General features: G+C 44.4%; 1 protein-coding gene and 1 long non-coding RNA gene across 4 annotated transcripts; one reads left to right on the top strand and one right to left on the bottom strand.

Moving 5' to 3' along the window:
* Positions 1 to 53: 53 nt before the first annotated feature.
* PRKRIP1 (PRKR interacting protein 1) lies at positions 54 to 21,650 on the top strand. Its single transcript, XM_032605373.1, has 6 exons — positions 54 to 216; positions 842 to 920; positions 1,720 to 1,820; positions 5,305 to 5,390; positions 6,720 to 6,787; positions 21,171 to 21,650. Exons 1-6 carry the CDS (start codon positions 91 to 93, stop codon positions 21,263 to 21,265), a joined length of 555 nt encoding a protein of 184 aa, XP_032461264.1. The 5' UTR covers positions 54 to 90; the 3' UTR covers positions 21,266 to 21,650.
* Positions 14,986 to 27,783, bottom strand: LOC116740123. Of its 3 annotated transcripts, XR_004345816.1 has the most exons (5): positions 24,500 to 27,783; positions 23,881 to 23,909; positions 22,286 to 22,385; positions 21,141 to 21,218; positions 14,986 to 19,114 (listed from the first exon to the last, which is right to left on the bottom strand). It is a non-coding gene; the product is annotated as an uncharacterized LOC116740123 (long non-coding RNA). The 3 variants fall into 3 exon arrangements; XR_004345815.1 differs by having other exon boundaries at positions 23,881 to 26,457; XR_004345817.1 differs by having other exon boundaries at positions 22,286 to 24,619; positions 24,730 to 26,457.

Here is a 27,783-nt window from a genome sequence, read left to right as displayed (position 1 = left end):
AGCTAGGAGACTGCGCTTGCGTCGCTGGCGCGCGGCTCTGTCGTCATACGCACGCGCGCAGCCACTCGCCAGGACAGCTGCGGAGCTCTCATGGCGAGCCCGGCCGCCTCCTCCGTGCGACCGCCGAGGCCCAAGAAAGAGCCGCAGGCGCTCGTCATCCCCAAGAATGCGGCGGAGGAGCAGAAGCTCAAGCTGGAACGGCTAATGAAGAACCCGGTGAGACGAGGCGCGGGCTGACGGCCCTTCCGAGTCCTACCCCCTTCCTTTCTGGCGTCTGTGGGCGCTAGCGGGCCCTCTTTCCGCGCTTCCGAACTCTGGAACTCAGTACCCGAACCCCAGGGTCAGACCTTAGGAAGGAGTAGGCGGCCCCGGAGATAGTGAGCTATTTTCTGCTCTCATGTTAGAGCCAAGCCTGGATGAGGGCGCTGCGAAGCGGCTTCTCGTGCTCTAAAACCCTTTAACTTTGTGAACAGAAGCCTTAGACTGGAAAGATATAATCCGTGGGTTAGCACAAGGGTTTTTCTTCTTCTAAACAGCACTAATTGTTAGAGAGGCATTGGCCAAGACACCTGGGGTTGGAGGTTTCCAGCCATAAACGATGAGTCGCGTTTCTGAGTTCTGCCCTGAAAAGTTGAGTAGCCCTGGCAAGGCTGTGGGCTCTGATAGGACCCAGAGTATACAGGATGAAGTAAAGGCAGAGGGAAGAAAACAAACTCAGCTTTGGGTCCAGGAAACAAAGCAGCCTTACTTCACTACTTCAGTTAAAGTTTTTTGGTTGAAAAAGATGTCACTTTGTCAGCCGGTTTATACATACAAATGCTTTCGTGTTTAAATGTTGCAGGACAAAGCAGTTCCAATTCCAGAAAAAATGAGTGAATGGGCACCTCGACCTCCCCCAGAATTTGTCCGCGATGTAATGGGTAATGTCTTTTGGATGTGGGTGTGTGTTTAAATACAGTTTTTAAAGTGTAGGTATTAAAAACTCTGCAGTTAGCATTTGTTAATTACACCCCTGATAGGAAGAAAAAGAAGTTCACTTATCCAGTATTTTGCTCTTACAGTGAAGGGGTATTGCTTGTGGTTTGGCATTAGAGAACTTTCTTCTGCATTGTTTTTAATACCTTGTTTTTTCAAAATGGAAACAGTTTTTATTTTGTTGGGTTGTAAGTTAACTAACTATAAAGAGAATAAATAACAGGTGTAAAAAAATTAGAACCACCTGTTATCTGTCGTTCTATTTGTAACATTTTGATGTAGTCCTCCAAACCTCTTAATAGTCAAAACCACTCATGCTTAAGAAAAAATGTTTACAAAAATATGGTTGTTCTACACATACTATTTGATAACCTACTTTTTTTCACTTCATATATCATGGACATCTTTTCAACTAAGTAGAAAAGCACGTCAAATGTGAAATCATCTGGTGGGGGAGGGAAAGGTCACAGGCTGTCTTTTAGGTTTCTGGTCTCTGAACGATAGTCTGCTTGTCTTCCTAATACTGCGCTAGAGTGGAATTTTTGGTGACTTCACATTCAACATTCACACAACAGATATTTACAATATACCAGCCAGTGTGGTAGCTTCTGGGGTACAGTGGGGAATAGGGCAGGCTTGGTCCCTTCCATCACTTCTAGTACCTTTCTTTGGTCCCCTGTGATTAAGAGTAGACTGTGTTGGTAATTGGATATCATCAAAAGCTCTGGACTGTCCTGGCTTTAGGTTCAAGCGCTGGGGCTGGCAGTGGAGAGTTCCATGTATACAGGCATCTGCGCCGGAGAGAGTACCAGCGACAGGACTACATGGATGCCATGGCTGAGAAGGTTAGTGAGCCAGGACGCTGTCTGAACCCTTGGGTTTAGGCAGTGTGCACTTAAACCTTAGAAGAAAACACTTGTGGAAGAGTAGATACACCTGGTTGTGGCTTGTGTGAGGGCTGCCTTGTAAAGTCAGCAGGAGAAACAGATGTCAGGTAGAGTCCAGGGTACTTCTAGGTCAGATCCAGCATGGCAGGATGCTCACACTAGGAAATGAATGAGGGGAGGGAGTCTTCCAGGTGGTGGAGAGCCCAGCAGAGTCCCCCTTCTCCTCCAGGCCATTTGCCATGGAATAGAAGCAGGATCTCACACCACTTGAGTTATTATTTCTTTATAGTTTCTGTTTTTGGCTGAATGCCTGTAATTCCAGTTAGCTGTGTGTTTGGTGCTAGCAGTGGTGTGTTTTCCGGTGTTTTTGCCTCTTTGAGTTTTCTAGCTTTGAGACTGGCATTTCTTCATGACAGGTGTCAAATAATTATTGATTAAGAATGGAGAATTGCTGGCAGCTTCCTTCTGGTCTAGTGGTTAGGAAGCGGTGCTTTCACTGCTTGGCCTGGGTTCAGTCCCTGGTCAGGGAACTGAGGTCTTGCAAGCCATGCGGTGTGGCAAAAATAAATAAATAAAGATAAAAATTAAAATTTAAAAAAATTTTTTAAAGAATTGAGAATTGATTTTGAAATTGTACTGTAAGAACTGTTAAGCTCTCCATTGCTTGATGGGAAAGGCCAGAAACCTCTCTCCTATTGCTCTTAAGAAATAGTCTTTTGGACATTTCACTTGTCTTCTTTCTGGAATTGAGTTTTGGAGTTATTTTATCCACTCCAAAAGTTTTGATTGATTTTTTTACTAGATTTAAATTGAATCTATAACTTAACTTGAATGAGAATGGATGTCATAGGGTTTAGTCATCCCCTCTAAAACTTTGTCTTCTTTATTTGTCTAATCTTTTTGTATCAGTGATCATATATAGAGATTTTACATATGTCTCACCACGTTTTTTCAAAGATATTTTAAGTGTTTTGTTTGCAGTGGTGGTGAGTGGTCCCTTAAAAATTTATTTGAATGGCCAAAATTGAGTTTGAAAAATACCTGTATGATTTTTGAACATAAGGGATCATTGCCATGGTGGTTTTCACCTGGTATTTGCTTGTCCTGCAGCCCTTACTCGGCCCCCAGGTGTCGGTGGTTCTTCTCCAGCTACTTCTCAATTCCAGTGAGGAGTTTCAGGTGACTTGTCACACAGCTATACCAGATCACTGAAGGATTTGCGCTGTTAGGAATAAACAGAACTCTGTATGTAGAAACTAACAGAAGCACTTTTTTATTCTTAAACTACTTTAGAGGGGAGGAAATAGAGCAGACAGTTGTCTCAAATGCCATCAGTTAGTCTGAAGCTTTTATGTATTGATTAACGACCCAGAGAAAATACAGAAAAATGTTTCACAAACCTTGAAACCACATAAATGCAAAGGTTTTATTTCACGTGGTGAAAGAGAGGCTCTGAGGTTAGAAGAAAAAAAATGCAAGAGAATCCTTACCTTCCACAGCGACTGATAGGTTGTCACCACTGACAGAGCACATCTGACTCCTGCTTGAGCCCTTGCCGGGGTCAGCAGCCAGCAGGGGGCTCCGTCTTGGTCGCGCTTCAGACATTTCCAGCTCAGCTTCTAAACAGATCAGGGGCTTTTAGTTTGAAGTCATTGCTTTCTAGCTGAACTCTAATTAAAGCTGATTCCTTTCTTGGAAGGAGACCCTTCTTTTTAATTTCATAATTCTGCTCTCAGAGAGAGTTTCTGCATCCGTCTGAGCAGATCCACAGAGCCTGGCAGTGCAGACTAGCGGAGGTGTTGAAGCCACCTCTTTCTCCTCTGCTGGCTCCTTTTTTGCTCCATCAGCCTTTATGGCTGTAACTAGAAGAAATAGGGACGGCACTTGTTTTTCATCAGTAGATGTCTTTAGTTTACAAGATCTTTCCTGTAGGTTATTGCAGTTCATTAGTCTTCCTAAAGGCTCAGGGAAAGAGAAATTATTGTTTCCCCCATTTTATAGATGAGGAAGCTGAGGCTTAGAAACAGGGAGCTGCTAGGAAGAAATAACACAAGGGATGGATATATATATTTATTTGTATGTAAGTGCGTACTCACATATACGGATGTACACGTGTAGGTGTGTTTAGTAGCAGGTGATGGCAATGCATGTTATTCCGCCTTAGAATCGGTCATTTGATAACCGTAGCGAGTTAGGACTTGAAAATTCCATGGCCGCAGCCCTCTGGCCACTCCACCCAGTGAGCCCCCATCACTGTCTCTGAAGAAGCAACACTCCTGTGTGTCTCCTTACTGTCAGTACTCTACTGCATTTCTGACACTTCTGGGCACAGGATGTGTGGGGATTTTCCCCAAGCCAAGCAGTTCTGTGACACCAGGTGAGTATCCTACAATTCAACTCAATTGTGACCCTGTCTACGTGGAGATAGCGCCATATCTCGAAGGTTAAGACTCAGTCCTGCAAGACTGAGCCCCACCCCCAACTTCAGAGGCCAGCCACAAGTCCCCGTTGTCACCTGTGCTTCTGACCCACTGGCTATAAATCAGCGGTTTCCCATGATCCCCTCCTCAGTTTCAAGTAATTGGCTTAGAGGGGCTCACAGAAGTCAGGAAAACAGCTTACTAGTTTTCCGGTGTCGTATAAAAGGATATAACTCAGAACAGCTGCATGGAAGAAGGGATGCAGAGTTTCCGTTCCTTCTCCCAGCATCTCCAGTGTTCACCAACCCAGGAGCTATCCAAACGCAGACTTTTGGGGTTTTTGAAGGCTTCGTTATGTGGACATGATTAAATCGCTGACTGTTGGTGATTAGTTCAACCCTCAGCCCCTCTCCCCTCCCTGGAGGTCAAGGAGGTGGAGCAGAAAGTTCCCTTGGCAACCAGCCCCGTTCCTTAGGTGCTTTCCCAAAGTCACTCATAAACTCCTGTGCTTGAAAGGGGCTGGTTATGAATAACAAAAGATACCCATTTCATCTTTATTTCTGGAGTTATTTCAGGAACCGGGAACAAAACTAAATATTATAATAAAAGATCCCCCTGTGGCTCTCATATAGGAAATTTGTAAGAGTTTTAATGTGCCAAAAACAGTAGATGAAGACCAAATATGTATATATATTACAAGTCACAGTATCACGTTTTCCAAGGCCCTGGCGAAACAGAGCCAGTAGTGCTGCCTCTGCCTTCAGGGAATCCTCAGCGTTCTTCCTCCCATACTTTCTCTCTCTTACATTTACTTGTGCACGAACGGTATCTTAATGAACTGAGTTATTTCACCATCAGAGATCCATATCCATATCACCATCAGAGATGCCTCACCTGTGAGGCAACTCCTTTAAGTGGCCCTGGAGACCTGGATGTACCTGTAGCACCCCCAGTGGTGAGACTTCTAGAGTTTTCATACCCAGGCAGGCCAGAGTTTGTCTAACTGATGTGGTTTTTTGCAGCAAAAATTGGATGCAGAATTTCAGAAAAGACTGGAAAAGAATAAAATGGCTGCGGAGGAGCAGACTGCAAAGCGTCGGAAAAAGCGGTGAGGGCTTTGTGGCATCCCATAACTACTGAGACTTAGGGCGGGAAATGCAAAAGTAAATAGTTGGTGAACGAGTCCTTCTTGTAGTCAAGTTTACCTGTATGGCCTGTATAGGTCTTGGGTGTAAAGATCCACAGTGGGGACTTCCCTGGCGGTCCAGTGGTTAAGACTCCATGCTTCCAATGCAGGGGGCGCGGGTTTGATCCCTGGTCGGGGAGCTAAGATCCCATATGCTGTGCAGCGCAGCTAAAAAAAAAAAATCCCACAGTGGAGCACCCCCGTAGAGGAATGGCTTTTCTTCCAGTACCTGGGGAGAGATCAACTCACTTACTGCCCCCTGCCCCTGCCCCCAGCTTGCTACAGATTCTCCAAAGCTTGCTGGTCAGCACTTTGGTGGTGAGCACATGGATTTCTGTGTCTCCTTCATGTCCATATTTTTTTTTTTTTTTTTGCGGTACGCAGGCCTCTCACTGCAATGGCCTCTCCCATTGTGGAGCACAGGCTCCGGACGCGCAGGCTCAGTGGCCATGGCTCACGGGCCCAGCCACTCCGCGGCATGCGGGATCCTCCTGGACCGGGGCACGAACCCGTGCCCCCTGCATCGGCAGGCGGACTCCCAACCACTTGAGCTACCAGGGAAGCCCCATGTCGGTATTTTAACATCAGGTTTAATAAGTTGCTATGAGCAAACTTCCCGATTAGCTTCTCCCTTAAAGGAGGGTCTGTAACCTCCCTAAGTGACTACATGAGTATACAGACTGCACCCGTGCTTGTGTGTGTGTTGTTTTAATAAATGCTCCTTCAACTTTTAGAGAGCTGAGCAGGATTCTAAAAACAGTCCCTAGGGCTTTCCTGGTGGCACAGTGGTTGAGAGTCCACCTGCCGATGCAGGGGACACGGGTTCGTGCCCCGGTCTGGGAAGATCCCACATGCCGCAGAGCAACTAAGCCCGTGAGCCATGGCCGCTGAGCCTGCGCATCTGGAACCTGTGCTCCGCAACGGGAGAGGCCGCAACAGTGAGAGGCCCGCGTACCGCAAAAAAGAAAGAAAAAAAAAACAGTCCCTAAATATCTCTGAATGAGAAAGTATCTCCAGTATTTCTGGATTACGCTAATCACCTCAGGACTCCATAGAATCTGATCTTGATTCGTGAAGGAAACAGGTTGATAATGTTGATGGTGTTGGAGTAGCAGAGTCATGAGGAAGTATTTCTTTCATTTTATCGTAGTATTCGTGTAATTACTAAGTTGCTAAATGTTCTGTAAGTAGATGTTTATTTTCTAAAATATAAAATAGGTAGTTAAGGAATTAATTATTTTGCATTTGCAGCCAGAAGTTAAAAGAGAAGAAATTATTGGCAAAGAAGATGAAACTTGAACAGAAGAAACAGAAAGAAGGTGAGTGGTACCCAGTTTTCTTTCGTGACCTTTCTTAGTGCTGATCATAGTGGTTGACCTGTCAAGAATGAGATTTAGAGTTTGGAGTAGGTTGGCTGGCCTCTGAAGAAATGAAGGCTTGTTTCTATTAGTTTTGACTCATTTAATTGCAAGTGTCAGGAAGCCAAGCTGGTTTAAGCAAAAAAGAAAGATACTGCCTCACGTTTAGTCCAGGACAGACCTCCTCTTGGGCCTGGCAGGTAAAGGAGCTCTGATGTTGGCATTCACTGTCTCCTTCTGTCCCCTGGCTCCCTGTCCTCAGGGAGGCTTGTTTCCTCCTTGTGGTGGTGAGGTACCAGTAGCTGCTCCGGGCCACACCCTGGCTCATTCTTGCCTAGTAGGAAAGACTGAGGGGGTGTCCCTAGCAAAAGAGTTTTTGTGTCTCTTTGGCTCTTATTGAGTCACTTGGCAAATCAGTTAAGAATGCTTTTGGCTACAAGAAATAGAAAACTAGCAGTAGTTAAGCAAAGAGGAATTATTTTTCTCACATAACAAGAAATCTGGTGGTAGGTGGCAGCCCAGTGTGGTTGAGTAGCTCAGCAGTGTCAGGCCCAGTACCCCTGCGGTTCTTTTGGCCTTTATCCTGTGGGCATGAGATGGCTGCTGCAGCTCCTGGCATCATACTTACGTTTAAAGCAGGAAGAAGAGGGGAAAGAAGTGGTACTTGTCTGTTGTGGTTTTTTTTTTTTTAAACTGAAGAGCAAAATATCCCCCATCACGTATTACCTTGTATCTCATTGGTCAGTACTGGGTCACTTTGCCATCCCTTGCTGTCATCAGGCTAGATGAAAAGAAGACAGAATTGTCATGACTATCTTTAACGTATCGTGATCCATCACTGGATGCTGGGTACATTGTCACCCTAGACAGAATTGAGATTTGTTAGAAGGAGGAATAGGGGGTGAGTAATGTGTCAGCATCCCACAGTGCTGCCAGTCCTGCCTACTTCCGAACCCATCACAAGGCCAGTGGTGCCAGCCACTCCTTTGGGAACCCCTGGAACAATGACAACTGGTCACCACATCTCTGAATTGGTGGCTGTTCCCTGATTGACTAGACATGGTTCCTAATTGTGATTTTTGGTCTTAAGATAAAATCAGACCTGCACTGACATACGGAAATATGATTGGCCCCTTCCAGGACCAGTTTGCTTATGAGTTGTAAATGTACTGTGTGACACACTATATATGGTATGGTTTTAGCCTGTTCCCTACCATTTCCGAGAAGAAATTATTTTACAGTACCAAAATGTGATTGCTAGGACATCATCCGTCAAATAAGCCACCTCATCACATTCCCTGCCCTTCCCCCCCCCCGCCCCCGCACAGGAATGTGGAAGTACTTGGTCCAAGGGCAGGAGGATTGGGCACCCCACCAGTCTCATGTTCTGTTGAAGGAGGTACTGTGGCTTGGACCCCATTATATTGGGAAATAGAAAGGGCTCCTTGGCTGTTGGTAATTTGACCCTCCCTGCCCAGGGTTTGTTGTTTTTGCTGCTTGTTGTCTTTGTTGCTGTTTATGTGTTTGGTGACTTTCCTGAACTAACTCTGTACAGCTTATATTCTTTGTTGTGTGTGGCAGCTGAAGTCTTTGCTTGGTTAGCTTAGTGGCCAGCCGAAGATCAGAGATTTCCTGAAATGCTTTGAACCAGTAAGTCTCCTGATCTTTGCCAGGGGGCTTTCTGTGTGTGGTGGAGCATGCCTTCACCATTCTGGCAGGCGGTTTACAGTTTTGCCTTAGCCTTCACTTCCTTCTTGCACAGAGCCTCAAGGTTAGCCAGAGGTGAGATTAGGGCCATCACTTGTCTGTCTTAGACATGTGCACAGCTCTTCACATGCCTGTGGCCTTCTAGATTACCAGCTTTTCCTCTTAAACTGTTGGTCAGTTTCTTGTCTGCTTCCACCGTTATCACTGCCTCAGGCAGCTGTGATGTTAAACAGTTGCCACTGATTGTTTTTGACAAATACCTTGAGGAAAAGTCTGTTCTCACTGAGTCAGGTTGAATAAAGACAAGACAAGCCTTGCCAGTGGAAGTTTCCAGAGAGCTGCCAGACAGGTCAAATAGGGACAGTGCTCTGGGTGTGGGACTTCTGAGGAACTCCCAGGGCAGTTTACTTCCTCCAGTGGCTGCTAGGCTGCTGGTTTTCACAGCTACTGGGAGTAGGAGGCTATTGATTGGGAGGCTACCTTGGATCTGCGGAGAGGGAGTAGGAAATAGGGCAAAATTGTTTTTTTAAACAAATTTATTTTATTTATTTATTTTTGCTGTATTGGGTCTTCGTTGCTGTGCGCAGGCTTTCTCTAGTTGTGGCAAGCGGAGGCCGCTCTTCATCACGGTGCACGGGCCTCTCACTATCACGGCCTCTCTTGTTGCGGAGCACAGGCTCCAGACGCGCAGGCTCAGCAGTTGTGGCTCACGGGCCTAGTTGCTCCGCGGCATGTGGGATCTTCCCAGACCAGGGCTCGAACCCGTGTCCCCTGCATTGGCAGGCAGATTCTCAACCACGGCGCCACCAGGGAAGCCCCGGGGATTTATTTATTTATTTCAATCTTTTTTTGTCTCTGTTGTTCATATTGGATAAGTCCTATTGATCTGACTTTGAGCTGTGTCTTCCCTGTGTCATCTCCATTCTGCTTATCGATTCTATCCAGTGAATTATGTTTTTCAGAAAAGTTTTTCAATTTCCATTCGATTCTTCTTTATACCTTCTATTTCTTTGCTGCAGTCTTCTATCTTTCCATTTGTTTCAAGAGTCTTCACTCTTACTTCCTGGAAAAATATTTAAATAGCTACTTTCAAGTATTTGGTACTTCCAGATCTGGGGCATCTTGACACTGGCATTTGTTGATTGTCTCTCCCCACGCAAGCTGCGATTTCCCTGATTCGTCGCATGCCGAGTAACTGTCTGTGGATCCGGGACATTTTGAATATTATATCGTGAGGCTCTGGTCTTGCTGATATTTGTTTTAGCAGACAGTCAGCCTGGTTGTGTTCGGAGCACAGGTTCTGACCAGCCTTCTGTAGATTGTGGTTCCTGTGTCAGTTTGGCTTTTAACGCTTTTGCTGTGCTCTCAGCTGTGTCCTGTGTGTGCCACCCAGTGGCCAGTCAGGGTTTAGTTCTTTGAGTTCGGTTCTCAAAGTATTTAGCATGACGATTAGGGCCAGATCCATGCATGTGCTGTCAGGGCGGGCCCAGGAGTTTACAAACAACTTTATGATGTCTCTTCTAATCCTCTCTCCATGATCTCCCCTGTAGGTTCTGGTTTCTTGGGGCTCCCCTTTTCAGACCTCCAGCCAGAAAGCTGGGGCTTGGGACTTTCCTGGCGGTCCAGTGGTTAAGACTCCAAGCTCCCAATGCAGGGGGCCTGGGTTCAATCCCTCGTCAGGAAACTGGATCCCACATGCCGCAACTTAAAAAAAAGATCCTGTATGGGGACTTCCCTGGTGGTCCAGTGGCTAAGACTCCAAGCTCCCAATGCAGGGGGCCCGGGTTTGATCCCTGGTCAGGAAACTAGATCCCACATGCCACAACTAAGACCTGGCGCAGCCAAATAAATAAATAAATATTTAAGAAAGAAAAGAAAGTTGGGGCTTTAGTTACCTACTCTGCCACATACTTTGTACAGCTGCCCCTGCATCCAGGGCTGAGTGGTGGGAGGACAGAGAAGAAAAGCAACAGAGTTTGCCCAGCCATCTTAGGACCACAGCTCCTCTGATCAGAGAGGAAGGTTCCCCTCCTTCAAAGTTTTTGCACATGCAAGCCCCTGTTGCACCGCAGTCGCTGTGGCCATCCTGACACTGGCAGGATTGCCTGGAGCTACGGTGTGAGAGAATGGAGAGAAAAGAAGAAACACAAGAATTTCCCTTCCTCTGAGCATTAGGAGTCCGCTTTCTTACTCCTTGAATCAGAAGTAGAAGGTTTCTCTTGGAACTGTGTCTGTGCCCATTTTCCACTTCTGCGTATGGGATCGCCTTGAGTCCAGGCTGGGGGATACTGGAGGAAAGAAAAAAACAGGAGACACAATATTGTTCCAGTGGTACTTTGTATTCTGGTCTTTTTCCCCAGTCTGTGTGCTTTTCAGAGTCCGTGCATTCTGTCCAGGTTCTGTAGCTGTGTTCAGTGGAGAAACGGGGTCAAACGTGCTTGCTCTGTCTTACCTGGAACCCACCCTCTATTTGGTTTTTTGAATCCAATTACAGGACTTGATATTTAGCTCTTGTGCATTTCAGCTTGGTGTTATTGGCTCCGTTGATTCAGGTTTCCAAAATCCTTTTGAATTCTGATTCTCGAATTAAGCATGTTACCATGTCAGGGGCAGGTTTGATAAACATACCTCCTTTTGTCATTGGTAAAAATGCTGAGCCAGACAGGGCCAGGGCCAGAGCCTTCCAGCATCCACTAGCGAGCTCCATCTAGGCCAACATGGACCTGTTCACTAAAACTCTGGGTGGAGTTACTCTCCAGCTAAGAATCAGCTAGACTCACTCTTCTTTCCTCTTTCACAGAGGTGTCATTCTAAACTAAGATAATTTTAGGTCAGGGAGTAAGTACAGTAGGCATAGATTCTGGGCTCAGCTCTCACTCTGGCTCACCCTGACCTTAGCACCTCCTGCTTGAGCAGATGTTTTTTTTTAAATTTTAGTCTGTAAAATGATAAACTCTTTCTAGATCTAAAATTCCACAGCTTGATAACTTTTCCAAACGCCTTGCTGTAATGAAGATATAGCATATTTGAGCAGCAAGAGGGGCGGTTCCCTCACCAGTAAATCTAAGAACCCTTTCAGAACAAGAAACAGGTTAGTTTGCTCTGAGTTTGTACTTAAATGAACCTGTAGTGGGTCTTTGGAATCACTTAATAACTTTTTAGTAATCAGTTCTAGAATTGAAGGAGACAGGAGGCAACATCCCAGAGCTGAGGTTTCTTTTTTTTTTCTTTTAATATTTATTTATTTATTTGGTTGAGCTGGGTCTTTTGGTTGCGCTGGGTCTTTTGGTTGCGGCAGGCAGGCTCCTTAGTTGCGGCATGCATGTGGGATCTAGTTCCCTGACCAGGGATCAAACCCAGGCCCCCTGCAACTGGGAGCACAGAGTCTTAACCACTGCGCCACCAGGGAAGTCCCCAGAGCTGAGGTTTCTTAAATCCCCCTTTTCTAGCCCCTTTTACACATTAGATGCATGTGATCGTGCAGTTTTCGGTCACTTTTCTTTAATTTGCCCAAAGCTATGAAGAGTATATGAGATGGTAGATTTCATCCAGAACCTCTAACCTGTTTAAAACGGCCTTGTGTCCTCTCACTGGGTCTCCCCCATCCTGAGCTTCAGTTCTATCAGAAAGATAGGTGTTTGTGCCCATGTTGCATCATAGTGGCACAGCGTTTTTTCAAACTGAGGGATGTGATCCTTTATTCACTGGGTCATGAGATCAGCTTAGAGGTTACAGATGTTGGTTTTTTCATGGTTTTTTCAAACAAAAATAAAATAGACTAGAAAATATCAGAATGCATCACACCCTGAATAACTGTTTTGTGAAATTTTCTTTCAGTTTCTATGTGGGCTGTGGGCTGCAGTCAAACAGATTTGAAAATCATTGTTATGATTCATGAGCCCTGCTCTTCTACTTGTGAAGTTAGCACCTGTACCTATTAAAAAAATGATTAGTAATAATACATGGTTGTATATGCTTCGCACCAAATGAGCTGGATAGAGAGTGCTGTAGGAATAACTTCATAAGGATGCTTTGTGTGCCTTTTACCTCACCCTGTCAGTTTCCTTCCTTATTTTTCATTTGGTGAAAGGGAAAGTAGGTTTTCTAGGTGGTTGAAGTGAACAGAAATTTAATGTGGTGATAATCAGTTGTGCCACAAGGTGGCTTCTGTGCACTTCTGGGTTCTTGAGGGACTTGGAGATAAATTACTCGAGCTTTTTGGCTCTTCTCCTATAAGGTGGTAAGGGGCAGCTGGCTAGGAGTTCCGTTCTGTTGTTGGAGAGGAAATAGCCCCACTTACTGTCCGTGCTGGTCCAGCAGTTCAGTGAAGACGCCCTGCAGTGTGGGACTTGTCTGAATGATACCACAGGATGGTGTTAAGCCAGTTTGGATTATTGTGACACCTCGAACTCCTAAAATGATGTATTCTGATACCAGTGTTACTTATCCTGACACAGGCTCACCTCCAGAGAAACCCAGGGTGACCTTAAGGTGATTTGTTACTAAGTACGTCAAGGGCAGTTTCTTGACAGTGGCGGGGAGGAGAGAAATAGGTGAGGGAGATTGAGGTACAGACTTTCAGTTACAAAATAAATGAGTCAGGGCTTCCCTGGTGGCGCAGTGGTTGAGAGTCCGCCTGCCGATGCAGGGGACGTGGGTTCGCGCCCCGGTCCGGGAAGATCCCACATACCGCGGAGCGGCTGGGCCCGTGAGCCATGGCCGCTGAGCTTGCGCGTCCGGAGCCTGTGCTCCGCAACGGGAGACGCCACAACGGTGAGAGGCCCGCGTACCGCAAAAAATAAAAAAATAAATAAAAAATGAGTCACAGCTATGAAATGTGTAAGTGTGGGGAATATTGTCAGTAACTGTGTAATATCTTTGTATGGTGTCATATGACAACTAGATTTATCGTGGTGATCGTTTTGAAATGTACAGAAATATTGAATCACTGTGTTGTGTACCAGGAACTAATATAGTGTTGTAGGTCGATTATACTTCAAAAACAAGCAAACAAACACTCATAGGAAAAGAGATCAGATTTGTGGCTACAGAGGTGGGTGAATGGAGGAAGGGGAATTAGATGAAGGTAGTCAAAAGGTACAAACTTCTGGTTACAAGATAAATAAGTACCGGAGATGTAATGTACAACATGATAAAGATAATTAATACTGCTGTACATCATGAATGAAAGTTAAGAGGCTTCTCATCAAAAGCAAGAATTTTTTTTCTGTTTCTTTAATGCTGTATGTATATGAGATGATGAATGTTCACTAAACCTGTTGCAATTATTTCAGAACTGTGGGTGGGGGGAAGCAGTTTCTCAGCCTCAGCACTGTTGACACTTTGGGCCAGATAATTCTTTATTGTAAGGGACTATGTCCTGTTCATTGTAGGATGTTTAAGGGCATCATGGCTTCTACCCACTAGATGCCAGCAGCACCCACCCTCCCCTCAGTTATTGACAATCAAAAATGTCTCCAGACATTGCCAAGTGTTCCCTCGTGGGGGAGGGGGGCAAAATTGTCCCTAGCTAATAAAATTCATATCTCAGCTGGTATCTGGTGTTTGAAAGGCACTCAATTTATGTGGGGTTTTTTTAATTAATTAATTTATTTATTTATTTATGGCTGCACTGGGTCTTTGTTGCTGCACTCAGGATTTCTCTAGTTGCGGCGAGTGGGGGCTACTGTTCATTGCGGTGCACAGGCTTCTTTTTGTGGTGGCTTCTCTTGTGGAGCACGGGCTCTAGGCACGCGGGCTTCAGTAGTTGTGGCATGCAGGCTCAGTATCTGTGGCTCGCGGGCTCTAGAGCACAGGCTCAGTAGTTGTGGTGCACGTGCCCCGCTGCTCTGCGGCATATGGGATCTTCCCAGACCAGGGCTCGAACCCGTGTCCCCTGCACTGGCAGGCGGATTCTTAACCACTGTGCCACCAGGGAAGCCCCTCAATTTATGTTTTGGATTGAACTATTTGTTTCAGTGCCAAAACTCTTATACATATTATGTTGGAAAACTATCCATAGCCTTTGTGTCTTTTGAGAATAAAGGTAATATATGATCATTTTAGAAATTTTTAGAATATGCAGAAAATAAAGTCAAAAATAAAAATTATCCATAACTATTACTAAAATTAATCACTTTAACATTTTCATGTTTTTATTTCAATTTTAATATTTATTATATAAACCTATTTATATAATTATCATATTTACAGTTGTCCTTTTTCATATAACACTGTATCACAAATATTTTCCCATGTCCTTGCAATTCCATAGTACAAAAGGATTTATTTTCCCTAGTGTATTCATTCATCTGTTTGTTTATTTGTTTTTGCTTTGTTTGTTTTTTATTTTTTTGTCTGAGTTAAGTCTCATTTGCAGCATGCGGGATCTTTCATTGTGGTGTGGGCTCTTCATTGTGGCGCGAAGGCTTCTCTAGTTGTGGCATGTAGGTCTTCTCTTCTGTAGTTGTAGTGCACAGGCTCCAGGATGCACGGACTCTGCAGTTGTGGCGCGTGGGCACGAGAGCATATGGGCTCTGTAGTTTGTGGCACGCAGGCTCTCTAGTTGAGACACGTGAACTCAATAGTTGCGATGTGCAGGCTTAACTGCCCCACGGCATATAGGAACCTAGTTTCCTGACCAGGGATCGAACCCACATCCCCTGCATTGGAGGGCAGCTTCTTTACCACTGGACCACCAGGGAAGTCCCCATTCATCTGGTTTTTTTTTTTTTTTAAAGTTAACATCAGTTTCAATTACACTCAGTGGCATTTTACCTAGTATTCCTATAGTCTAAATAAAATCTCAGATTCTTAGATTTTACAATTTTATGTAAACAATAGCATAAGAGTAATGGAAAAAGCTCAAATATTATCATCCTCATAGATCACCTTTCTTTCTGTCCATTGTCTTTTAATCTCTCCATATGCACATGTGATTTGTATGTAATGACAATTGTGTATGAACAGTTTCCCCTTTGCTTGTTTTTATTTAACATTATAAGCATTTCTGGTCCTTCATAATTTTTTCAGTGACTGATAATATCCAGCAATTGACATGCCATGATACACCTAACATTTTCCCTTTTGTTAGACATTAGATTGATTCCAGTTTTTCTCTTTAGAAGATATTTTAGTGAATTTATGCACCTGTCTCCCTTCCCCCTTTCTGGGTCATTTCCTTTGAGATAAATGTCCAGCAGTGGGAATAATTAGATCACAGAGTATAAAAAGAGTTCATGGCCCTTGAAATGTATTGCCAGTTTCTTTCCAAAGGAGTAGTGGCAGATTCTTGCCAAAGGAGTAGTAGCAGTTTTTACTGCCATCAGTAGTGTGCGATGGTGTACACTTTTACCATATCCTTGCCGTATTCCTCCACATGGGTAAGAATGACTTAGGAGGAAGTCAAGGTCGCATTGAGGATTTAGTAAAAACCTTACAAAAATATAGATCCAGGGGACTTCCTGGTGGTCCAGTGGGTAAGACTCCGTGCTCCCAATGCGGGGACCCAGGTTCGATCCCTGGTCGGGGAACTAGATCCCACATGCATGCCACAGCTAAGAAGTCCGCATGTTGCAACTAAGACCCGGCACAGCCAGTCAGTCAGTATATGTCTATATCTCCAGATGTGTCAGGACTATGGTAGCAGCCTCCACTCTCTTCCCACCCCACCTCTGACGCCGCCCACCTTGAACAGCCTCCAAAGCTCTTTTTAAAACAGAGGTTGGATTGTCATTCGTTCTTCTGCTTGTACAATAACAATACTTAGCATTTATTGAACATGTATTGTGTAGCCCCAGTTCTAAGGTGCTTTGCACGTATTAACTAACATAATCCTCACAGCGGCCCTGTGAGATAGGCAGTGACATTATCCCCATTTTACAGTTGACCTTAGGGACCAAGTGGTAATGGCACCCGTAGAGCTAGCGGGAGTGAGTGACAGGCCGGGATTTGATCCCAGATAATGTGTCTCCACGGGCCTTGTGCTTACCTGCGAGGTGATCCTTCTTGAAACCTAGCCAGTAGCTCCTGCATTCCTGCCCCTTCTGGTCTCTCCACCATTTTGTTCTGGCCACTCCCTTCCACGTGTCCTCTACTCTCCCCAAGCTTAACGCCTCTGTTCTCCCACCTCTCCTCCTGCTCAGGCCTCTGAGCTCTTTTCATTTTCATGCTACCCGACTCCCCATCTGCTTGGAAAACTTCTCATCTTGCACCCTCCTCTCTTTGTAAAGCCTTTTCTAACCTCCCTCCCCACCCAGCCTCCACCTTGCGCCACAGGGTTTTGCACATATTTGGTTACAGAATCTGCTGGATCACATAACGTGCTTATCTATTCAGTTCCATGAGGGTAGGCAGTGTCTTTTTTTTTTTAAATAAACTGTGTTATAGAATGATTTTAGATTTACAGAAATATTACGAAGATAGTATAGTACAAAGAATTCCCATATACCCAGTTTCCTCTGTTGTTAACATTTTAAGTTAATGTGGTTCATTTGTCACAACTAATGAACCAATGTTGATACATGGAGCAGCTAAAGTCCATACTTTATTTATATTTCCTTAATTTTTAAGTAATGCCTTTTTCTTGCCGCAGAATCCCATGTAGGATATCACATTACATTTAGTCATCATGTAGCCTTAGGCTCCTGTTAGCTCTGACAGTTTCTCAGACTTTGTTTTGATGACCTTGAGAGTTTTGAGGGTCAGATGTTCTGTAGAATGTCCCTCAGTTGGGATTTGTCTGACGTTTTTCTCATGAGTTATTTATTTTTGGGAGGAAGACCACAGAGATAAAGTACCATTCTTATGTCAGAGCTGGGTGCTTGTCAGGATGGCTTGTCACAGTTGATGTTGCCCTTGATCACCTGCTCAGGCAGTGCTCTTCAGGGTTCTCTGTGTAAAGTGACTCTTTTCTTCCCCTCACCACGCTGTACTCTAGAAAGAATTCACTATGCGTAGCCCATACTTAAGGAGTGGCAGGTTATACAGCCCCTCCATGAGGGCGGAGTAGCTACATAAGCTATTGTTTTGCATGGATTTGTCTTCTCCCTCATTTCTTTGTATCAGTATGGACTCTGGGCTATTTATTTTATATTTTAGGTTTAATCCAGTACTACTTCATTTTCTTGCCCAAACTCTTGCAGCTTTGGCCATTGGGAGCTCTTTCTGGCCCGTGTCCCTTTTACATACTCCCATTATTGGTGGAGTTTTGAGGGGTTTTGTTTTGTTTTTAACAGCACTTCCTTAGTTTCTGGTACTACAAGATAGTCCAGACTTGTCTTGTGTATTTCCTGTCCCTAACCTAGAATCAGCTTTTCTCTGAGTCCTATTTCTTTTCACTGGAGAATGAAATGATTTTGTTGAATTACCAAATGACTTGAATGTGAAGCAGATTCCTAGGTTTCTCCTCTTTGAGAGAGATACTTCCAGGCCCCAACACCCTGTCTCCGACACACGGGAAACAATTGTGTTTACTGTTAATTGAGGTATTACATTTTCAGGAGCTTTTCAGTCACAAGGAGTGCTTTGAGTCGTCCTCTGTCAGTCAGCACTTCAGGCATCGGGAACACCCCATTCCATAAACATCCAGGTTAATGAGTATTTTACTGGGTTTTTTTTTTCCACTATTACAAAAGTTTATTTAATAATAAAATGTACGCAAGCCAGTTTTTATCATAGTACAATGTGGAGGGGCCATGTGGAAGCAGTTGATTTCTCTGGTGAACACAGCCATTGTTCATACTGGTTCCACGATGATACTGTTTCCTCGTATTACCACCACTCCAGTATTCTGTTGCCCACTAGTTGCCATCTCCACACATTCGTCTATCACAAGATTCATAAAGGGATCAGAGCCCCACAATATTCCTTGGACGTGTCTGCCACCACTTAATTTTAGTGATAACTTCTCCACAAATTTCTTCCACTCAGGAGGGGGAGCCTTGCTCTTGATGTCTACTCGGTGAGCTCAAAGATGTCTCCTGTTGTACTGTCTCTTTAAGATCAGAATGAAAGATCAAAGCCCATGCTCTTGTCCTGCTGTGTTCAGATCTCTATGGATATGGCGGGTGGTTCTTAGAGAGGCTTCAGGCTGACCAAGTATGACTAAGTTGTGGAACAAAACAAGTACTCAGCAGTTTCAGCCTTGGAGCCCAGGTTCTAGAGCAGAGCTCCCCCGCTGGTATATGGGGAATGGACTACAACATGGCAGAGACCCTGCTCCCCTTGCCTTCAGGGTGGAGACTGAGTGCCCATGGCCTTGGACCGTTGCCCCACATGCCACAGAAATACTGTCCTTTTCCATGAGTGCCATGACGTGAGAGCGCTTAGGGAGTTCTGCCCTATGTTTTTGATCCATCTATAGTTTTTCACTCAGTCTCTGCATAGCATTTCCTCCCTCCCTTCCTTTTTCTCTTTTCTTTCTTCCCCTCCTTTTATTTTAATTTTGGTAAAATACACATGACACGGAATTCACCGTCTTAACCATTTTAAGTGTGCAGTTCAGTGGCACTAAATACAAATTGTGCAGCCGTCATCATCATCACCGTTATCATCGTCATCTATTCCCGTAGCTCCTTCCATCTTGTAAAACAAAAACAATATCTTTTAAACAACAACTCCCCATCTCCTGCTCCTCCCAGCACCAGCAACCACCCCTTCTCCTTTGTCTCTGAATTTGGGTACTCTAAGTACCTCCTATAAGAGAGCTCATATAGTATTTGTCATTCTGTGACTGGCCTGTCTCACTCAGCATAATGTTCTCAGGGTTCATCCACGTTGTAGCCTGTGTCAGAATTTTTTTCCTTTTAAAGGCTGAATCATTGCAGTGTATGAATAGACCACATTTTCCTTATCCACTCAGTAGGCTCACCTCATCCCTGTTTTCACCTCATTTTTCTTTTTTATTTTATATTGGAGTATAGTTGATTTACAACGGTGTGTTACTTTCAGGTGTACAGCAAAGTGATTCAGTTATACATGTATCTATTCTTTTTCAGATTCTTTTCCCATATTGGTTATTACAGAGGATTGAGTAAGGTTCCCTGTGCTATATAGTAGGTTCTTGTTGGTTATCTGTTTTATATATAGTAGTGTGTATACGTTAATCCCAGTCTCCTAATTTATCCCTCCCCCCTTCCCTTTTGGTAACCGTAAGTTTGTTTTTGAAGTCTGTTTCTGTTTTGTAAATAAGTTCATTTGTATCATATTTTTTAGATTCCACGTATAAGTAATATCATATAGTATTTGTCTGTCTGACTTCACTTAGTATGATAATCTCTAGGTCCATCCATGTTGCTGTAGATGGCATTATTTCATTCTTTTTCTATGGCTGTCATGCCATTTTTCTTTTGCCTCCGTTTCCTCATGCATTTCTGCGGGCAAGGTACCAGAGGCTTGAAAGTCAGTCCACGTTTGAATCCTCGGTCCTGGTTTTACTGATTATGAGACCTTGGTTAACAAATTACTTAACCTCTCTGAGCTTTATTCCTCATCTGTAAAATGGCTATAGAGGAGTGTTACTTATCTCATAGACTGTTGTTTAGAGTTAAGACGGTACGTATATGCAAAGACAATAAGCACAGTGCCTGGCACATAATAGGTGTTCAACAAATCTTAGCTACTAAAATGTGCTCCTCATTTGTACTTTCAAAATTTCTCATTCTTTTTGGCATGAGGTTAAGATGGAGGAAAGCCCTAAATAATTAAATCATAGAGATGATGTCAACCCCTTGCCATGAGTGCTCTTTAGTGCCCCATTCTAGGGTACGCAGGTGACTGCGGTGCCCTGGGCACCCCCAGGCCTTGAAGCTCTTCGGCCCTGTGACAACAGCAGTAGTAAAGCTCTGGGTGCCTGTGGGCCCTGGGGTGCTGGAGTGAGTTTCTGCATGTCTGCAGGAGGAGGCCCACGGTGCCTGCAAGTGGCCTCCTGGCGTGGATGGGGAGCTGGAGGACTGGTGTGGGCTCTGGCTCGTCCCAGCTCTCGCCTGCTGCCCTGCTCCCGAGAAGAGGGGAGGAGGAGTTGGGAACAAGTAGTCTTTGTGCTCAGCTCTTAGCCAGCTCAGCTGCACTGAGGGTAGACTGGCAGACCGCCAGGGAAGGCACTGGGATTCAGAGCTGCACGGGGAGTGTCAGATAGGCTTTCTGTGTCTGTGGGAAGAGCCAGGGAGCTGACATATCTGTTGTAGGCAGAGCCCTCTGCTACAAGGTTTTTGAGACTCCTTTTGCAGACTGGGGTGAGAGCTGGAGACATCAGGAGTTTGTCAGCCTAGCACTAAATGTTAAAGGGCTGCTGTGGACGTCGCCCTGCCAAGGTGACAGACTTTAGGGGGGATCATATAAAAAGCAGTGAGGCCTGATTTACGGGGCATCAGGATCTCATGTGTGCTGGACCTTTTCATAAGGATGAGGCCCACCCTCCAGCAGTGGTAGGTCAGTTCTATGACTGGCCCTTTATACCCGGGAGTGGCAATGGGGCCTGATGGACATGAAGACCTCTCTGACTCCTCCCTGTACAGTCCAGGAACAGCTAGTTCCTGGGTTTTCCTCAGCAGTCCTTCCTTGGAGTACCCCTTGATTTGCTAATCAGGGGATACTCAAAGATTTGTACCTCTCTAATCCAAATGTCGTATGATTCCAGGATCCAGTCAGTCCCAGGAGCAGTCATCCAGTGGTTCTGAGGCGGCATCTGGAACAGAGGAGGAGGACGAGCCCAGTTTCATCATGGGGCGATGACGAGGTTGGCCACGGCAGCTGTCTGGAGCCTGGCCCGCTCTGTGACCGGGACCCCAGAAAATCCTCCACAGGCCTCAAGGGGAAGGGAGCAATCTCTGTTTCAGCTCAGTTTCCCTCCCAGCGCCTCACTGGATAGAAGCAAGTAGAAGTCCACCCTAAGGGCTCAGAGCCCCCGTGTTGGCAGGACTGGGCCTGTGGGAGAGAGGACTGTCTCCTGGACACTCGAGGGCACTGCCAGGCAGGGTTCGTTAATGTTCTCGCTGCAAGGGGGGAAATGTATGACCTGGTCCCCCTGGTGCCTGCTCTCACATAATTGGACACTGATGAGTTTGGGGCTGGTTTCTGTGAAGCGAATGTTTATTTAGTAAAGAACAGAAAAACTCCAGGTTTTATTCTGACCTGTGAATGTTAATTACAGAAACTGTAGAGAAGGCTGTGAAACGACATGAGAGAGATGGGGCCTGTTCCCAGACTCGTTGAAGGAAATGGCCTTGGCCGTGGAGCCAACTCACTGCAGGGCACGTGACCTCCATTTCCTTCAACGGAGAGTGCAGACTGCACCCCAGAACACGTGCTCCCTCCCAGCACACATGTGCAGAGGGAGATGTGGGACTTAACTGAGGCTGAGCCAGAAAAGAGGACCTTAACGTGTGAGAGGAGCTTTGGAAAAACAACTGGTGAGTAGAAAATAAGCAGGTAGAGAATCCAGCCTGGGCTGGAGCAGAGGAGATGGCCTGGGGGATCCTAGCTGCACTGCAGGGGAAGCAGATGCATTGGCCAAAAGCTGCATTTTCATCTGGAGTTAAGAGGGGATCTAAACAGAAAATGGGAGGTGACTGAGGGTGTCTTTTCAGGCCAACAGGAGGAACAGGGATGGTCTCTAATTTTAGAGCCTTAGCTCACTTTTTGGATATTTCCAAGCTTCTAGCTCTATTTTGTGCCTTTTATGGAGTTTGATAGAAGTAGGGAAATAGTGGGAAATAGTGGTTTTGAGTGAAGGGAAACTAAGAAACATCTTACTTTTCTCAATTTCTCTGGCTCCACCCTGAGCCATGTGACATCTGTGATAACTTCTGTCTTTCCGCAGTTCAAGTCACAGGAATTTTTCTTTCCCAGGAAGCTGAAATGGCAAGTCAGCCATAATAAATTAGCACACACCCTAACTGTACATCTTGAAAGCCGTGTTTCTCTTTCATCAGGGACTGGCTGGTTAGTTTTGTGTCCTCCAATCTATGTTTTTTTTTTTTTTGCAGTACGCAGGCCTCTCACTGTTGTGGCCTCTCCCGTTGCAGAGCACAGGCTCCAGACGCGCAGGCCCAGCAGCCATGGCTCACGGGCCCAGCTGCTCTGTGGCATGTGGGATCCTCCCGGACCGGGGCACAAACACATGTCCCCTGCATCAGTAGGCGGACTCCCAACCACTGCGCCACCAGGGAAGCCCTCCTATCTATCTATCTTTGAACTCTTGGTTTCTTTATCTCTCCCCAGATTCAAAGTAAGAGTTATGACACACACTTCAGTGAGTCTCTCACACTGGAGGCACTCCCTGCATCTGCCCAGTGCCCCTGGCCAAGAGCTCAATGAGATACCAAAGCACATATGTGCTGGACAGGTGGGCAAATGACTAGACAAATGGGAGGGTGCCAGACTGGGTAGTTGTCTTTACCTTTACTAGATGTCAGAAGATGATGTTCAGGAAGAAAATGTCCTCCAGTGGTTTCTGATGATATTTAGAGGGTTATTGGTACCTTAGGTTGAGTGACTTAGTATTTCTGTTACCAACCAGAAACTTGGATCAGGTCACCCAACACTCAGCAACTAACATTGTACTTTCTGTTATCACAACCCAGTTTATTGCAGGTGCCAAGCAAGGAGAATGGGCAGCTCGTGCTCAAAAGACCCAAACTCCCCAGCGGCTTTCAGAGAAGGGCTTTTGAAGACGGAGGGAGAGGTCACAGGATGAGCAGTCAGCTCATACAATTCTGATTGGTTAATGGTGAATAATTGGGTGACATTTTGGGAATCTCAGCCTTTTGGCTCCCACCAGTCTGGGGTCTCCATGCTGGTAGTCAGCATGCAGGTAACTTCTCTCACCTGGTGGGGGTCTTGATCTCTGCAAAACAACTCAGGGGCCGGCTCAGGATACTAGTTCTAGCCCTTGAGGCACTAAAGGTCCTTGACTTTGTTTTATGGCTAAATTATTATTTTGCCTTAGTTGACGGCTTTCCTTTGTTTCTGCATTTTCTTCTAATTAAATTTGCTCTTTGGAACCCAGGGAAGGCCTGGGAGGCTAAAACAGGGGACATTGTGTGTATGGGGGTCTTTCTCTAGGAAGGCCCACAGGGTCCTGCTTGGTTTTAGTCAGCCTTTTTCTTTGATACACCTCCAGCCTGAGGGGAAGAGAGGCAACAACCTTTTTCAGGATTAGAGGAGAGAGTCCCTGACTTTTTTAATATGTTTATTTGTCTGCACCGGGTCTTAGTCACAGCATGTGTGATCTAGTTCCCTGCCTTGGGAGCACGGAGTCTTAGCCACTGGACCACGAGGGACGTCCCGAGTCCCTGACTTCTCATTTTTAAAGAATTCTCAAGTTGTTTTGTATGATAAAACATTACCTCTCTCTCTGACTGCTTTGTCACAGCACCTGGACAAACAAACATTTGAAAATTAGTAGACGTATCATAATGATCAAAATGCACCCGTGTAGTATATACCTCAGAAGTCTTCCTGTTACAGATGGCAGCCAGGAAAATAGGTTTCAGAGCAGGTCCTTTTTATGTAAATTCTGTAAGTAGGATTACCAATTAACTCTGTAAGGGTATTAACATATACATAACAGGAGTTATTGGCCACTACACGTCTTTTTTGTTGTCAAAATATAATTTAAAGCAATTTTCGTATCTAGTACTATTCTGCCTAAAGAATCTGGTGCCTTCTGCTGGGAGGCTATAGCTTGAGCTGTCTTGCTTGTTACCATTCCTAAAGAGAAAGGTTTCATAGCAGCTGATAGTGTCCTTGAGTCTGATACAGTTAAGAACGTTCAAGTTCTCAGTAATGTAGGAATGTGTCTGAAACCACGTCCATAATAGGCACCCAGATCCATTTGGGATGCCTGAACCAGTTACTTCATTTTGATTTTTTAAATGCATTCTTTAATGGTTAAAGCAGATGTACAATGTATGTTTGATAAACTAGAACAGCCTTACCTTATAAGCCAGAATGACTTCTCCATACCTCAATACGTGAAAGTTTCCTCCATCACTTTCCCTTTTTTGTTTGCAGATCTTTCAGTAGCAAGCAGTGATACACATCGTGAGTAGTTATTCAGCTTCACTGGAGAATTTCCTTTCTATCCTGAACATTGGAGTCAGAAGTATATTAGAAATAAAACAAAAACTTTCCATTTTGATAGGGAGACACATTTGGTGAACAGTTCCATTGAATTAGGATGGATCTTAACAGACCTGGTCCAGATTCTTGGGTCAGCTGTCTTCCAGTACAGAAGCCCTTGAGTGTAAAGTATTAATTCAAGAGTCAGTTTCCTTCAGTTTCACTGTGCATGAGCTACTTAATACCTGAGAAGGGGTCTTTCATTTAGGTTGGAGAGAGTCTTAAAAGTGATGTCTTTTCCAGTATGTATAATCTCCTGGTTGTGGATCATGGGGCATCTGATCTTCATCCAAAAATAGATTTCCATGATCAGTTTCAGAAACAAGCTTAGAATTATTCCTTTAGTAACTTAATTAAAATACTTTATAGCAACAAGGTCATCTTGGATGTAGATAATACAAAAACCCTCAGTATATACAAAACCTCAGTATCCAAAAGGTATATTATCAAAACATAATCTCTAATTTATCCTCATTTCTACCAAATTGGGCCAAATTAAGTCTAGTTTCAGTAAACAGCCTGATTTACCTAAGTGTAACTGGTCGTATAGGCTCTTTTCAATTAGCTGTGCTAGAACTTTTTAAAAACCTTGAGGCCAGGAAAATCATAACAACTTGCCATCGGATTTTGCCTGCAGTATCTGTAGATATGAGAGAATTCCTCCCTTCTCAAGGTTCCTAAAATATCTCAATATTCCTGCTCCTGCCAGGAGGTGACCTTCCTTATTCAGCTGATAAAGCTGTTGGGACTCTGAGTTTCCAACTCCTGGAGGGATCAGGTCAAGAGAAAAGATAAATGTTTCAATTCCACTTACAAAGCAATTCCACTTACAAAGGTAAAACTTACCAAGTTGTTATAAAGGGAAAGGTTTCCTTATGTCTAGAAAACACAGACTAAACGCCAGCAGTGTTTCAGACAAAAACAACCATATTCATTAGTTCACTCAGTACTATGTAACTAACCTTGATCTAAATCTTGTTAACAGTTTTATGAAACAATCAGGGTTTCCATCAGAATTTAACTAGGTCAGCAGTATGATCTGGAAGCTATCAATCTTACACTTGCCAAAATCCTTTCTATGAATCTTAAGATTTTGCAAAAGCATGAGTGAAATATCTGTGAATGACAAGACTTGAAAAGGCACAGTTAAGGATCTGATTACAATGCAATTGACAAAGAAGCTTAACCAAGTTGCTGTGACAAATAATATTTTAAAGATAACTAGAATTAAGACTGATAACAATACCAGGACATCTCCAAATTTTAGGAACTTCATATAATTTTTAGAACACTTGATGGATGTTTACCCATACAGTATTACCTAAGAAGGTTTTTTGTTTTGTTTAGTTTTTTTGCGTTATGCGGGCCTCTCACTGTTGTGGCCTCTCCCGTTGCGGAGCACAGGCTCAGCGGCCATGGCTCACGGGCCCAGCCGCTCGGCGGCATGTGGGATCTTCCCGGACCCGGGCACGAACCCAAGTCCCCCGCATCGGCAGGCGGACTCTCAACCACTGTGCCACCGGGGAAGCCCACCTAAGAAGGTTTTATCACCACTCATTTGATGGTGCTTCTCATGTAATTTAACATACGAAATAATCTGAATTAGTGTAATATTTTTCTCTCTGAGATGCCTCAGGGGCCTTTGAAAGGTCCCAAATTAGAGGGCAAAAGAACTTCAATTTAGAATTTGATTTGAGGAAGTTTGTCAAAAATAAAGTTTTACTGGGACTCCCCTGGTGGTCCAGTGGTAAAGAATCTGCCTTCCAATGCAAGGGATGCAGGTTCCATCCCTGGTTGGGTAACTAAGATCCACATGCTGCAACTATTGAGCTCGCGCGCCTCAATGAGAGAACCCGCGTGCCACATACTACAGAGCCCACGCACTCTGGAGCCCACGTGCCACAACTAGAGAGAAACCCAAGCAGACCATGGGCCATAACGAAAAAGATCCCATATTCCTCGACAGTGATCCCATGTGCCACAACTAAGACCCAATGCAGCCAAAAAATAAGGGAAATATTTAAAAAATAAAGCTTTACGAAAAGACAACCTACAGAATGGGAAAAAATATTTGCAAATGATGAGACTGTCAAGGGCTTAATTTCCAAAATATACATACAGCCCAATATCCAAAAAAACCCAATCAAAAAACGGGCAGAAGATTTAAATAGACATTTCTCCAAAGAAGACATACAGGTGGCCGACAGGTACATAAAAAGATGTTCAATATCACTAATTATTAGAGAAATGCAAATCAAAACTATAATGAGGTATCACCTCACACCAGTCAAGATTGGCTATCATTAAGAAGTCTACAGGGATTTCCTTGGTGGTCCAGGGTTAAGACTCCATGTGCCCAATGCAGGGGGCCCAGATTCCATCCCTGGTCACTAAAATCCCACATACCACAACTAAGCCCTTGTGCTGCAACTACTGAGCCCACACGCTCTAGAGCCCATGCCCTCTAAAGCCTGCGTGCCACAACTGGAGAAGCCAGTGCACCGCAATGAAGAGCCTGCAGAGCCATAATTAATTTTTAAAAGTCTACAAATAAATGCTGGAGGGGGTGTGGAGAAAAAGGAACCCCCTTACACTGTTGGTAGGAATGTAAATGCGTGCAGCCACTATGGAGAACAGTATGGAGATTCCTTAAAAGAGACTAAATAGAGTTACTGTATGATCTGGTGACCTGGAGAAATCAATTCAAAAAGATACACACACTCTCATGTTCATAGGAGCGCTATTCACAATAGCCAAGACATGGAAATAACCTAAGTGTCCACGGACAAACGAATGGATAAAGACGATATGCTATATATATATACACAGTGGACTATTAGCCATAAAAAAGAATGAGACAATGCCATTTGCAGCAACATGAATGGACCTAGAGATTATACTAAATGAAATCAGAGAAAGACAAATATATGATACTGCTTATATGTGGAATCTAAAAAAAATCCTACAAATGAACTTATTTTACAGACAGACTCACAAACAGAAAACAAACTTATGGTTGCCAAAGGGGAAATGGAGTGGGGGGATACATTAGGAATTTGGGATTAAAATATATATACTACTATCTATAATATAAAATAGATAACCAACAAGGACCTACTGTATAGTAC

The sequence above is a fragment of the Phocoena sinus genome, chromosome 15, assembly GCF_008692025.1.
Source record: "Phocoena sinus isolate mPhoSin1 chromosome 15, mPhoSin1.pri, whole genome shotgun sequence".
NCBI classification, from domain to species: domain Eukaryota; kingdom Metazoa; phylum Chordata; class Mammalia; order Artiodactyla; family Phocoenidae; genus Phocoena; species Phocoena sinus.
The sequence above is the reverse complement of the archived record's forward strand: the minus strand, read 5'-3'. Positions and strand labels throughout refer to the sequence as shown.